The sequence below is a fragment of the Liolophura sinensis genome, chromosome 10 (genome assembly GCF_032854445.1).
Source record: "Liolophura sinensis isolate JHLJ2023 chromosome 10, CUHK_Ljap_v2, whole genome shotgun sequence".
NCBI classification, from domain to species: domain Eukaryota; kingdom Metazoa; phylum Mollusca; class Polyplacophora; order Chitonida; family Chitonidae; genus Liolophura; species Liolophura sinensis.
This window is the reverse complement of record NC_088304.1, coordinates 26,540,228-26,555,482: the sequence shown is the minus strand read 5'-3', so window position 1 is coordinate 26,555,482 and position 15,255 is coordinate 26,540,228. Positions and strand designations below refer to the sequence as shown.

Here is a 15,255-nt window from a genome sequence, read left to right as displayed (position 1 = left end):
CATAAAACTGAGCTATCTTATGTACCGGTATCCGTTTCTCTGCATGCCTTTTACCAAGCGATGCAATGCGTAGAATCAAGATTGTCGGTTTTGAATTGAAATTGCGGAATTGAACTTGCCCCCTTCAGGATGTTGCTTATGATACGATTAATTTCCTGCTGAAATCACCCTGTGAGTTCATGTAGGCGTTTAGTATTGCCCCCGGGCTGGCGGTGACCCACGCAGTGCATTTAGGCCTGTATACATGTATGCCTATACGTGGGGCCTTCCAAGATTGTCTCCAATGATATGAACTTCTTTGTTATTTCTGAGGTGTGCGCTTTGCATGGTATTAAGAAGGCTTTCAGGTTTGCAGATGTATAGATATATACATACGCGGACTTTCACTCTACATGTTGCTGTAGGGTGCTCAAGACATGGCGATTTTAGCTTGGTTGTTGGTCAGTTTGACCATTCACGTTCAATAGCAGTACGTAGCCCCACACCCACACCCACACCATCCCTCGCCAGCTCTTTCCGAAGCCAATGCGCCGAGTAAGCCAAGGTACGTGCCGGCATGAACAACACGGTATACACAGCTTTGGAATATAGCTTCACCAGATGGCACACATGTAGGCCTACCGCTTAATTAGTAAAGTTCTGTTTTCGATATAGGCCTACTGGTAATCATAAATTGTATAAATTTATTTCATTATTTGATTGGTGTTTGACGGCCGTAGTCAAGACTATTTCACTTAGACGGCGGCCAGCATTATGGTGGGTGGAAACTCACGACCATCTGCAGGGTTTCTGGAAGACCTTCCCACGAACGGCCAGAGAGGAAGTCAGTATAAGTTGGACTCGAACTCACAGCGGCCGCAATTGGTGGGAGGCTCTTGGGTCATTGCGCCGTGCTGGCGTGGTAACCACCTCGGCCATGGAGGCCCCACAATTGCATAACCCATGCAGTAAAATTGTGCATGTATTCTAAACAGAGTTTACCTTCGCAGGGCAACATACACATATTAAAGTTTTCTTATTCTTTTTGCCTTTTCTAACAAATACAAAATATCTTCACATCACAGGCATTGATTTGCCATTTAGAACGAGTCAATTTGATATGTGGGCCACATGTACTCGTGTGCTCGCGCTTGCGGCCTTCAGTCACGTGACAGCGATTAGGCCCCGTGACGTATCGCGCCTAACTCGGCCACACGGAAGCGTGCATTTGTTTTTCGTGGTCGGGTGGACTGACCGAAAAGAAAAGACCAGTGGCGTAACACGCGAGATATTTGTACGAGGTTTTGGGTCTGTTTGATTAAAAATTAGTTCCCCGGTTGCTGTGAGACGAGTCTAGATCTTCACTCAACATCCGGCGGAAGTAGGTCAAAACTCTGAATTGAGTTCGAGCGGCAACAGTTCAACAGTTTGACAGAAAAGCGAGAGAAGTCATGGAAGATTTAGGTAAGACAAGTTTGCTATCACTTTTTTTTTTTTTTGTTTTTTGTTTTTTTTTTGCCACGGGTTGGTTTGAGAAGATGACGAGTATGTTGTTCGTCTTTAGTCTTCATGCTGCCCACAGATATTATTGACTTACTTCTTTCACACAGAGCAGTCGATGTTGTTTTTTGTCAACATGGTGTTGTAGTTGTAAACGTGATTTTTACAGTTGATCGAAGTTCCTGGTAGGCCTCCTTTCTTCTTCTTCTGCTTTATACCATGTTATATTTTGAATACGAACGATCCCCATGCCCTTGTTTAACTCCAAACTCAAGACTTCGTAAAATATCACCCTTCACAGTTCGCTGGATCACGGCCCAGATGCCAATGGTACCTGTCATATAATCATACCTGCTTTGCATGCTGTCTGTCACACATCGATGTTGGGGCGGATAAAAAGTGTCCGTCTGTACATGTATGCTCATCTTGGCGAGATGTCCCCTCTTTCGATCGCTAGTAAATCCAGTAGAGCCGAATACTACATGTCCATCGCTGCTAGGTACGTCAGCTCTTTATGTCGGAAGGACCTGAGAGCAACCAAATGATATTCTTGCGAGGTAAAGCGGGTTATTGAGAACTTGCGAGATCATCAGGACAGGTGTGTTGTGTGCCTAGCAGTGATGGCCATGTAGTTTTCGGCTCAGTTAGATTTACTAGCAATTGGAAGAGAGGACATCTGGCCGAGATAAGGATTTCGGTCAGCTACTAGTATGTACACACACTTTTTATCCACGCCTACATCGATGCGTGACGGACAGCCTGTAAAGCAGGTACGGTTATATGACAGGTAGCATTGTTGGCATCAGGGCCCTTGTCCTTTAGGATGAAGAGACAGCCCGTCAGAGCTAGCCCTAACTCATAATTACATCAGTTGGTTTATCTTTGAAAAAACCTAGATGTGAAGGTGCCATTTTTTTTCATCTGGTTTACATGCACTAGCTTGTGTGTAATTTTTGGGAGCTGCTAAAATTTCTCCCACATCATGTGTACTTGCAGAACTTTTCAATTCAATATAGTCTATCCCTCACAATCATTATCCGTATGTCTATGATCCTTGATTTTGTGAACTTCCGAGTGATGAGCCTATAGAGGGTTGTCTGGCAGTAGAATGTAGCTGTGTGCATGTAATTTCCAGAGATTGCCTGCATTTTGTCTCTTCGATATACCTTACCTTATTCCATCTGCATACTTTATGGGGACTTTTTGAAAGAAGATTTGAACATTTTTATCAGTATTACACAGACAAATATAGGACCTGCAAATAGAGTCTTCAGTTTTGGGCCCTGGACAAACATATGGCGGAGATGCTGATAGTGTTAAATGTTCAACTCCAATGCATCATTCCGTATATAATGGGTAAGAGGAGCAAATGTTTAAAAAAAAACTCGGGCTACTGCAATAGAATTGATGTAGAATGTTTTTCTGGTAAAGTTTGCATGTATGGAGAATCAAGTCATGCATGTGACTTGGTAAGATTATGTTGCTTGCTCAAGCGGAAATTCACTCTAGGCTGTCACAACTTGCATTTATCTTCTTGAACAACAGTTCACTTGGATATAAGGGATTCCGTTAATTATTTGCTTTCGCGGCATAATCGTTACTCCATATATATTTGCATTTAGATTATTGAAATGTTGTCTGTAACATGCATGTACAGTGTTCAAAGCCACAGTTAATATTTGATAATAATAATAATAATTTAGGATTATTAGGATTTAGGATTATTCTATTGTGCAGCCCTAATTTTATCCATAGCTGCAAGATGGGTAGTTTTTATAACTGACAGTGATTTAAGGCTCTGGAATGTTCATGTATAGAATATACAGAGTGTAGCTACATTTGGATGTGGTCTGCAGAGTACATGTAATTGTGATAATTATTGCTAACACACCGCATAAATGTACATAAGGGATGAGATCTGGTAATGATATCCTACAGTTTGAGCTTCAAGAGTGACATTTTATGACCTCTAAAAATGTACTTTCTGTGACAAATTTGTAAGCCAGGGACAGTGGTTCTTGAAGCTGATGATTTTTCATGCACTAGATCATGTACATTTATGTTTTTATACCCCACTATATGCAGTGTAAATATGTCAATATATCTGTACCCTATTTCTTCTAATTTTTTGGGACACTTGGTCTGCTCATTTTGCCCAATATGTATGCCATGGTAGCAGGAATATTGAGTTCGTTTTTTTCTCACATGGTTAAACCATATAACGAACAACATGCTCATATCTTTACTTTTCCAAAAAGGCTGGTAAAGAAATGTGATATTCTACTTTCAACACTACTGATGTCTGTCCCAAAACTTAGGGTATGCTCACTCCAGGGGCTTAAGCGCATTTCTACGTGCCTGTGCTTATGGTACATGCTGTGATGATTGAATTGAAGGAATCTTGGCAACTTTTTCCTTAATTTTGTATCATATTTTTAAAAAAATCCAGTTTTATTCTTTTTATTATTATTATTATTAATGGGAAATGTACCAAAGGAGATATTTGTACTTGAACATTTATTTGATCAGTGTACATATCTCGCCTTGTAGCCTTTGTTAGATCCTGCGTGTTGTGTGATGATTTCAATCAACGTCACAAGTTAACTTGTCTGTTAAGGTTATTCCACCAAATGCCTTCACTCCAAGTTTCTTAAGTTTTACAATGAGTATAATTATCTTGTAGGTAGATATGGACAGAGGGTCCAGAATCTCTGGTACTCTGCTTCATGATTGTGTCTAATTCCATTTAGCCCATTGCTAGGGGCTGTATATTCATCGTGTTTAATTAGATCGCCACTTTGGATATATGAACAGCGCAACTTAGATGCATATTTTGTCATAGACAACGGATATTCTTATTTGGTACATAATTTGAATACTGATTTCACTCAGTCGTCTTGAACATACTTTGCGTCTTTCCTACGTCATTGAAAACTGTTAACCGCTTGTCTTTGTATGGTTCCATCCTATTTTCATACTTTATGTTTTTTCTTAGATCTTTGGTAATTTGTGTTAAATGGCGTTTTAGGAATTGGCCTTGCGATTATTGACCTGGATCGTCCTTATTGGTTGACATCTGGTATATGGATGTCTGTTTCAACATATAGATTTAAGCCTACATGTACTTGACAACTGTACATGGAAATGTACATTGTGCTGGCTGCCTATACAGAGATACTTTTGTATTGGCAGCTTTGGACACTGACTTTTGATATCTTTGACTTTGTTTACAGATACATGTGCTTGTGTACATGTATGGAAGTTCATGTATGGGTGTACATGTATGGATGTACATGTATGGATGTACATGTGTGGATGTACATGTGTGGACGTTCATGTATGGATGTACATGTATAGGTGTTCATGTATGGATGTACATGTATTGATGTACATGTATGGATGTTCATGTATGGATGTACATGAATGGATGTACATGTATGGACGTTCATGTATGGATGTTCATTCATAGATGTTCATGTATGGATGTTCATGTATGAATGTACATGTATAGATGCACATGTGTGGATGTACATGTATAGATGCACGTGTGGAGGTTCATGTATGGATGTACATGTTTAGGTGTTCATGTATGGATGTACATGTATGGATGTACATGTATGGACGTTCATTCATAGATGTTCATGTATGAATGTACATGTATAGATGCACATGTGTGGATGTACATGTATAGATGCACGTGTGAAGGTTCATGTATGGATGTTCATGTATGGATGTACATGTACTTTAATACGATGACTGTATGATTACTTTTATGCATATATTAAAGAGGGTTTCTGTCAAACCTCACTATTTGGGCCTTGTTCAAATAGCAGAAGTTTTGTGATGGAGTATGTACATGTACATATGATTGTTATGCCTCAGACTGCAGGCTGGAGGTAGTGGGTGTATTACATACATATTGTACCTGACATGATCATACCCTGTGCTGCTATCTGATGTGATGACTAACCAGGAATTAGTGAGCAATTTGGACAGCTGGTCTGCTGAATATTAGCGGGAAATTGATGAGGGAGGCAAGCCCTGGCTAACAGGAATGCGATAGGTTGTGATGTAACTGTCCTAAAAATCTCATGCTGCACAAACACAAGGAATAATACATGTAGATTTTAGAGGTGTAGTGCTTGTGGAAGAAACCTTCTCATGAATGTGTTTTCCCCCAATTCCTAATACTACATGTATTTACAGGTATGTCCATGTATTGTACAATGTTCATACATGTGCCTTGTGCTTGGGGTATTGTTATAAATGTGGAACTTTGTTGTTGGTTTGTGTGGAAATGGAACTTTGTTGTTGGTTTGTGTGGAAATGAAACTTTGTTGTTGGTTTGTGTGGAAATGAAACTTTGTTGTTGGTTTGTGTGGAAATGAAACTTTCTGAGAGGGAATGGTACAGATATTTAGTGTAGAAGGTTAATGTAGAATGTTAAAACTTTTTTTGTTTTTGGCTCTTTGATGAGGACAGTGTCCACAGACACTCAGGAAATTCCTAGGCCTAAGCACACATGTTATTCAAGTTGGTTTGTCTCAGTTAAAACATTGTCTTCATTTTCAGAAATTGTATCCAATATATAATCACCTTGACACAGGCACATGTATGTACATTTACCACTTATAAAATTAAATTACATGTACTATTTATTTTTATTTGCTTATACAACCAGTGCAGCTACCTACAGATCTCAGCTAGGTGCACCCTAACATGTAGTTTCTACTTTTACACACTGTATTGTATAGGAAGAACTTTCTGGGCTTTCCTCTCTCCATGATTTATATAATGTAGGCCTATTTCACCTAAACTTCACTTGTTTTTTTGTTTTTTTTAGGTCGTACATTGTGCTTGATTCATTCACCTTATTACTATATAATTTCACTAAAGAATTTTTTGTTTGAAAAGTTTAATTAATTTCTTATCAGAGAAACACATGAGTATAATTTTAAGGCCTTTGTGTGCCTGTGAAAGGTCATCTCTACATTACATGTACTTGAACATGTATCAATCTCTGGGTGAAATACGGTACCCCTTAATGGACTAGCTGGTTTGAATGAAGTATTACTCTATCTTAGTGGAATGAAATTGGTACGTTGTATATATGCAGATGTGTACATAATTACGACATGTTTACATGTACACATAATATGGAAGCATATCTCCACAAGAACGTGCATCTTAAGGTCTGCATATTGAGCTGACTCACCTTCCTACCAGATGGTAACTGAGTCTTATTTTTTTTTTTTCGAGGGGAGAAGAAGGGTGGAGGGGAAGGGACTATTTATCCTTGGCATGGCCAGAAGTAAAAGGTTTAAGAAGGGACATTGAGGAAGTAAGAAAAGTAAGGTGACCCTTTAGGGGTGATGATTGCTGGGAAGGTCTAATTTAGCAGAACCCCAACTACTTCTCTCCCTCTGACTGTATTTGACAGAGTTTTGAGGGCTGTACAATGCATGGGGTAACTAAAGGTTGGGGGTGGGGCAGAGATATGGTGATAGGGGCAACTCTTGACTCCAGTTTTATCTGTATTCTAGACTAGGCCGAAATGTGTTTATTTCGCGTAACCCTATACAGTACCTAACCCTTAAAAAATAAGCCATGTTGAGCAAATGTAATGTGTACACCTCCTACCCATTAAAATGGACCTAGGATTATGAGTTTCCTCCCAACGTAATACTGGCCATGTTACATAAGGGAAATATTGTTGAATACTGCGTGTGACACCTATCAAACAAATAAAGAAATAAAAATGGTGACAGAGAACATACCTTATGTTTGTGCTGTGCTGATTTTTGACCAGAAATTATTGCAAGTTATTCCTTTCCTGTGCGTATTGCCAGTGGAAAAAATGTATTGAAATGGTGAAAAAAAATTTACAAACTGAGCTACCCTTATTTTCTGGAAAGGTTTAGGTGATATGAAGCAAACACTACATGTATTTTAAAGGATGGCCTCAGAGGGCGCATTTTGCATTAAGGGTAAGGAGAACGGGCAGTAAGGGTGGGGGTGTTTCTCAAATACATTGCTGCAGGCATAGAAAGGTGTTGAAGCTTACATATTTATCAGTTAAATATTATCCTGTCTCCCAGACAAAACCCAAAACACCTTTCTAAGATCAGTGGAAGTCTCAGAATCAGGTAAACTGTGTAACTTCGTTCATGGGGGGAACTTTAAGTCATATACAGTAATTTAAATATAGGGCTGTACACTGTGCATGTACATTGTAAATCCTGACCCTCAACAGCTTCATCATGCAGAGGTAACTGGCTCTGATTTAATCTGTGGAAGTCCCCACATTCTTGTGTACTGTGATGAATTCCTCAAGTGAAAAAAAAAAAGTGACTTCTATTTTCAACAGTCTTGGACGACCTACTGTACATACATGCATATAGCATTGCCATCTTTCTCGTCCTTAAAACAAGTTTCCTGCACCCCCTCAACCTACATGTACACTCAACGATGTTAGTAAATTATGATGGGCTCTAAAACATCAATTAAAAAAACAAACAAATTCTATAGGTACTTGTTCATCATTTTGTAGTTGATAAAACAGCATTATTGTGCTAAAAAAATGTCATTTTTTAAACCATTTGAAAAATATTCAGATGTGATCTTCTTTCTCCATACAATTACATGTCGTGTACATGTACCCTGTGGCAAGGTGATACATTATAGTCATACATGTAGATATTTACTTCATAATTAGAAGTACAGGTGTAGTACTAATCATTATGTGTATCTGTACATGTTACAAGTACTGTTAAATCACTGATTCATTATAAATGTGTATCTTTCAAATTTCATGTTGAATTCAGCATTAGTTAAAAGTTCAGCTTTATTGAGTTGGTGCTTTTTTTATGTTGATCTATATTTTTGGAATTTTTGAAAATTTTAAAATTCCAGAGTCATACATGCTACAGGAACATATATCATTAATGCTAAATAACATCAGCTTGCCTGAATCTGTGAAAGCTTAGGTACATGTACAGATACATGTACATTGAATATCTGAGGAGAGGTGGACACACTGTATATACGGGCCTTTGACAGATGTTCAACATGTGTTTATAGCCAAGAGTTTCTATTCAGGAAATGCCTGAACATAATCATAAATACCATAGTATATGGTAGGGCAGCTTTTCCTCTAATCTTGGTTTGCCCTAATTTGGCATTGTTGATCGCTATTGACAATTCATAAGTTTCATATACAGTGTGTAGCCAGACTTCTTACTGCATGAATATAACATACATGTACACAAGTGCACATCTGTTGGTGCTGAGAAATGTATGTTTGCTTATCTTGCTAGCCAAAAGTTCAGCCTCAAAATAGAATTTGGGTTTATATGCTAAAACTGATACTAGTGAACATTCTGGAGAAAAAATGCATGTACCTTTGTCTGTGATTGTTTTCAGGGGAGGTAACACAGCTGTGTTGCATCAACACTCTCTCATAACTGTTGTGTAGTTACCTCCCCTGAAATATAGCAGTTACGCATAACGCATGTATTCTTTTTTTCATTTCTCCAAGGCATGGCTATAAAAGAATGTGAAAATTCTGTTAAGACAATTGTTTACACCAACAGACAGTATATGTCCATATATTGGTTATTTTGAAAATTTTTGAAAATTCGCTCAAGTGATCAGTTGATGTTAAGGCTTCACAAGCCTGATTTGCCAATCAGTGATTGTGTACAGGTGAGTAAGGCAGTCTCAAGATCAAACACACAAAGTTGCCATCTGCCCAACAAATGAGTACTGTTCAGCAAAAGTGCACATTTATGTAAATATCATTAAATCAATCCATCTTAATCAAAACTTTTGAATGGCCCTAGAAGGTGGATGAATCAATCGGAATCAAGCAAAATTTGTCACTTGAGAAATGCCAAAGTTTAGGTGAAATATAGCAATAACACCAACAGTGTGTGCAGGTGAACATCAACTTGTACATATATGTGTATTATGTAGATCCAAATTGTTTACCTGTACATGTATATTGACAGTGAAACATATTCTCAGGCCATAGGTAAAAAAATTTGTTGGGCGATAAAAAAAAATCTGGTGGTAGGAAAGTCTTTTTTAAAAATTTTATCCAGTGGAAAAGATAGGAATTTTAAAGAAATTAACATGGAGAGAAAATGCAAAAAATCTTCTGTTCATATCCCATTAACAACTTGTAAGCAATTTGATTGTATAGTTCATGCTTGACAAAACATACTTTTAAGGAACCCTACACGTACATCTTTTTCTTCCACCTTTTACCTGCTTCGATTTGGCACTTACCTGCCCGATGATATTGTAGGTAAGACTTCTTTGCGATGGCTTGGTCACTCGATCTTCATGAACTGTGGATACATGTACATTTCCATTTCCATTTCCATACATTGTACAAGCACTTTACGTTTTCCGTACATAGATACTGCATGTGGCTATGCACATACATGTACACTGTAGGTGTAGGTGACAGCAGAAGTAATATCATATGCTTCATATATGTATATACTTGTGTCAGTTTGAGGCAAGGTACCAGTCTCCCTATATGTCAGCATACTGTGCCTTTATATAACAGTACATGTTGGCTGATGAGTTTAGCAGAAAGATGAACTACTACAGAAAAGTACAAAGGTATGCTGGGATGGAGAAGTGGAAAGCCAAAAAAAAACCCCCAAAAACATCACTTTTTCATTATTGCTGCGTAGAAACCTGTTTTGTGATGTTGCCAAGAAGGCGTCTAGTTTATATATCAAGCTGCCTGGATGATGTGTATATTTGTGCGAGTTCTGCCCCGGATATCTGGTGTTTCTTATGCAGGGAACCAGTGCCAGGTTTAATTCAGGCCTGTCAGGTTGGGTGGCTACCTAATTATCAAACAAGGATCTGGGATGAGACTTAATTTAATTTGCCCAGAAACAATGGAGCACATTCATGTAGTATCTCTTGATTGTACTCTTTTTTTTTTTTGTTTTTGTTCGACCTGTTGGAAAAAGTGCATGATACGTGTATATGATAATGTATGGGTGTTGATGACACATGTAGTGTTTTAAAGGTGAACCTGACAATGTAGGTGTACATAGAGTGAGCCTATTGATGGTTTTCAGTGGTTGTCAACTATTTTTTGGAATTCTGCTTTTCTTTAGCATGTGGCAAACTGGTTGAATAAGATTCTTAGCCCTAACAACTCTCCTGTTCTATTTTTGGCCTGTAAAAATGCACTTTAAGAAGGACATAAAAGGCCATAAAATGAATTGACACTTTTAATATCAACACTTATGTTTTTCTGATTAGAAATTATTCAGACTTCTCAAAAATAAAGACTGTTAACTGGCCGCATAAGTTGGATGAACAAGTCGGAATCGAGCAAAATGTGTCACTTGAAATATGCTAAACTTTATGTGAAATACGGTAATTGTTGTTAATTTACTTCTGATGTCAAAGTTGGACAAGTTACACGGCTGTGGATATTTCTGAGCCTTTTTGGGGGGTATTCCAGCCTGAGTTATCTCCCATTTGAGCCTGTTACCCGCTGTGACCAGTCCTTTAATACCCTTAATTATAAAATTTGACTTTTGCCCCTTGTTAGCAAGTTCCAGGTGGTTTGCTGCCTGTCCTAATAAATAATGTCTGAATGTTATTAAATCATTAATTTATCATGTGGAAAATTTAAAGCAAAATAAGAATAGAATGTACTGTGCTTGTTCTGGTATCTAATTTACAATGAGTTTTGGGCGAAACAGAATTTTTTTATTGCTATTTTTGAAGTGTTTAGTCATGATTCTGTATATCTACATGAAGAATTTAACTGCCTGAGGTTGTACTTGTAACTGACATTCGTGTGATACCCAATCTAAATGTTGATTAAATTTAATTGAAAGTTACATGCGTCTGTAAACTGACAAAAAAGGGCTTTTCTGCAACTAGCTCTGAATAAAATCCTTTGAAAACATGAACTGTAATGAAATGGTACATGTACTTCCATGAGATGTTTTAATTTTCCCTCTTGAAGTGCAGTATATTACGTGTAGTTGTGAACAAAAGCTGCACAGAATCAGATGCACATGTACAATGCGTGACAAAGTGTGTACATGTACAATGTGTGACAAAGTGTGTACATATACAATGTGTGACAAAGTGTGTACATGTACAATGTGTGACAAAGTGTGTACATATACAATGTGTGACAAAGTGTGTACATCTATAGTGTGACAAAGTGTGTACATCTATAGTGTGACAAAGTGTGTACATCTATAGTGTGTGACAAAGTGTGTACATGTACAATGTGTGACAAAGTGTGTACATGGACAATGTGTGACAAAGTGTGTACATGTACAATGTGTGACAAAGTGTGTACATGTACATATACAATGCATGGCAAAGTGTGTACATGTGTAGTGTGTGACAAAGTGTGTACATATACAATGTGTGACAAAGTGTGTACATGTACAATGTGTGACGAAGTGTGTACATGTATAGTGTGTGACAAAGTGTGTACATGTACAACATGTGACAAATGTACATGCACAAGTATATGTGACAAAACCATACATTCTCAGAGGGGTAGGACCAGGGGCTTCCTTCCTGGGTAGGGTCACACCAGGCTGACCTCATCACCACTGTAAAACTGAGATTGTACAGAGCCTGGCAAGTGGCCTTCTACCCTAACAGAGCAGTGATCTGATAACTGTGTTCCAAGTTAACATACATGTACACATGTGCTCTAAGGACTGGCCACTGCACCCTGCCTATACTGACTCCCTGGCTGGCTGACCAGACTTCCCACTCTACTCACTGAAGCCCACTGCCTGAGGAGCCGTGTGCAAACTCGGGCGCCCCCCTAGCCTCCTAATAAGGGTATGGTGACCAGCTTGGAATTATAACACTGCTAGAGTAAGGGCAACACGTCTTGAGGCTGTAGCCTTCAGTGTTTACCTGCCGTACACTGTGAACGTGGAAGTTGGACTGCTGTACTTGCTAGGGGATCTCTTCACAGGTGTCGAGATAGGAATTACTTTACCTACTCCGCTGGTTTATCTCTGTGACTGGGTTAAGGCTATACCCACCCCAGGGATATGCTACAGAGTCTCCACCCACGTACAGTCCAGGTAGGGCAGACAGTCTAAATGCATATATGTATGTAACTGCGCCATATGTGTGCTCTTAAGGTACATGTTCAAGTACATCCATCTTAACACTGCATGCTTCATGAACAGGACTACGAGAGGACTATGTTGTGGACCTCCATCTATGTTGTGTGCAACTACAACATTCTTTATGTCATATTTACATGTTAATGAGTCATTCGTGTCATTTGTTTAATCTAACTGCTGGAGTGGATGAACACTGGCCATTTGATAGTTTTAAGGCTGTTTCCAGTAAAATGTGTTAAATGTTTATAAATTCTTTCATATTAAACCTCATATATACATGCCCTGAACATGGCAAAGAATAAAGGTGAGGCACGTATTGTGATCTTTGGCAAGACATTGATGCCTGTCCAGTCTGGACTTTAATTGTCAGGTACAGTACATGTCTTAGTCTCTGAACATAAGGGTTTCCTTTACCTCATACATATACAAATCTGACCTTGTGGGTTTAGGCCATAAATGTGAAAGAGCGTGTCCAAATTTATGCTTCTTTTTTGAGCAGAGTTTCATTCTTGCTTACATGTACATTTGTATTTCTCATGTGAAGAGAAAACAGTTCAGTGGGATGCTTAGGGGAACTTCAGACATGTCTATGCAACTGTCATGTGGTCATGTCATGAGGTCATGTGCCATGTCATGTGTAGCCAACTAACCCTATAATTTTTTTATTTATTTGATGGGTGTTTTACGCAGTACTCAAGAATATTTCACTTGTACAACGGCGGCCAGCATTATGGTGGGAGGAAACCGGGTAGAGCCCGGGGGGAAACCCACGACCATCCGCAGGTTGCTAGCAGGCCTTCCCACTTACGGCCAGAGAGGAAGCCAGCATGAGCTGGACTTAACCTTATAATGCCCTAACTGTTCTGATTTTGAACTGCTGACAACAAGAGACTTCAGGGTTATGTGTCAGCTTACAGTAACTATATTAGCTCACAAATTGATAACGTACCTGTTTGTGTAGATGAAAACACAATGACATTGTGCGAGTTTGCGGAGAAAAACTTACGGCTGATACATGCAAAGTTGACAGAATTGCTCCTTGAAAAGTGTTTGAAAAGTGTTTAACTGTACCCTTCAACATCAGTACAGTGTACAGAATTATGAAGTGGACATGGTACAAACTTTGCCAGTGCTGTTTCTGGTTACAGTAACCAACATGTACAATGTACTGTACATGTACAATATTTATTATTTGATTGGTATTTTATACCGTACCCAAGAATATTTAAGTTATATGAGGATGGTCAGCGATATGGTGACAGGAAATTGGTCAGAAGATGGTGGGGGGGGGGGGGCGTGTTGAACTGACGACCATCCACAGGTTGCTGCAGATTCTTCTCATGTATGGCTGGAGAGGAAGCCAGCATGACCTGGAACATGTACAGTAACATGTAGTTGGGTATACATGTATATACACTGTAGGTGTGCATGTGCACTTAGATTTGGCTGTGTTGCATGCACAAAGTAATTCACCTGGCTGTCTATAGAGTTAATTATCTGCTTCTCTAGCAAAGGTGTCTCACAAGAATGCATGTTGGTGCGGAAAGTCAGCAGGGCTGAGAACGTTTCATTGTTACGGGCTGACATTTACAGTCTGTGACCCGCCTCAGGGCTGTTTTCTTTCATTGTCAGGTGTCTACAGGTATATACAGTTGTTGTGTAAGGCATTGCTTCTTGTATAAATAGCTCTAATGCACTTGTTGGCTAAAGCCATACATACATGCACGTGCCCATTTCTTCGTGAAGAATCATGTACACCTAAAACTTTGGTATTAAGGGGCATGTTTTTTGCCCCTGATGAGATTGAATTTTACATGTATGTTGTATTCATGTGTACAAGGAACAGAATTTTTGAATGAAAAACAATATTCCCAGTATTGCTGGCTGTTTTTAAGGATGTTACAAACATTTGCATGGCACATACTATACATGTACATGCATGTTATGAATCAAATGGTTTCGTATTGTCACTGTTTAAATTTAATGCTTATCAGTACAAAGGAGGATTGTTATGAAAAAACTTGATTAATATCAGTTTCATCAATCGATTACCACCAGAGTGTTGCCTTAAGTTTTGCAGTAATGGTATATCCTTGCCTGCAAACCGCTTAAAATACATTACCATGGACCAGCTTTCGTTACGATGTAAAGGTTTTGGTCTTTAGACACCTAAATAACTCTCTTGCCATTTTGTTGCCAATGGTGGGTGTCATTTGTCGTCCTTATTTGTAACAATGTGGAATCCAGATGTGTATGATTCTCCATGGCTGCACTTGGAACTTGGTTTAATTTCAACTAGGCCAATGTGACTTTCATCTAGGCCAATGTGACTTTCAACTAGGCCAATGCAACTTTTAACTTGGCCATACAGCTTTCCACTTGGCCAATGTGACCTTCATGTCATGGAAATAAAACAAAAGTATGAACATTTTATCATTTTATCATACGCAAAATATCTCTATATCAGTCTTAGGACTCACTCTGTAAAGATGTCTGCCATGCTCTTTGACCCTTGGAGCCATCATGGCCATTTGACCGCAGCGATAACAACCAAATTCAACAATCCAACACAAAGGTGTGTTTACTGTGTTTGTGTATTAGTGTAAGGTTTTGACCAACTGTGGCC

General features: G+C 38.8%; 1 protein-coding gene across 1 annotated transcript in view; it reads left to right on the top strand.

Annotated features, from left to right (window-relative positions):
- Positions 1-1,406: 1,406 nt before the first annotated feature.
- Positions 1,407-15,255, top strand: part of LOC135476110 (leupaxin-like) — a 38,102-nt gene continuing 24,253 nt past the window's right edge. Inside the window, exon 1 of the mRNA XM_064756011.1 lies at positions 1,407-1,443. Coding sequence (XP_064612081.1) covers positions 1,431-1,443 — 13 coding nt within the window. The 5' untranslated portion in view covers positions 1,407-1,430. The remainder of the gene's footprint in view (positions 1,444-15,255) is intronic.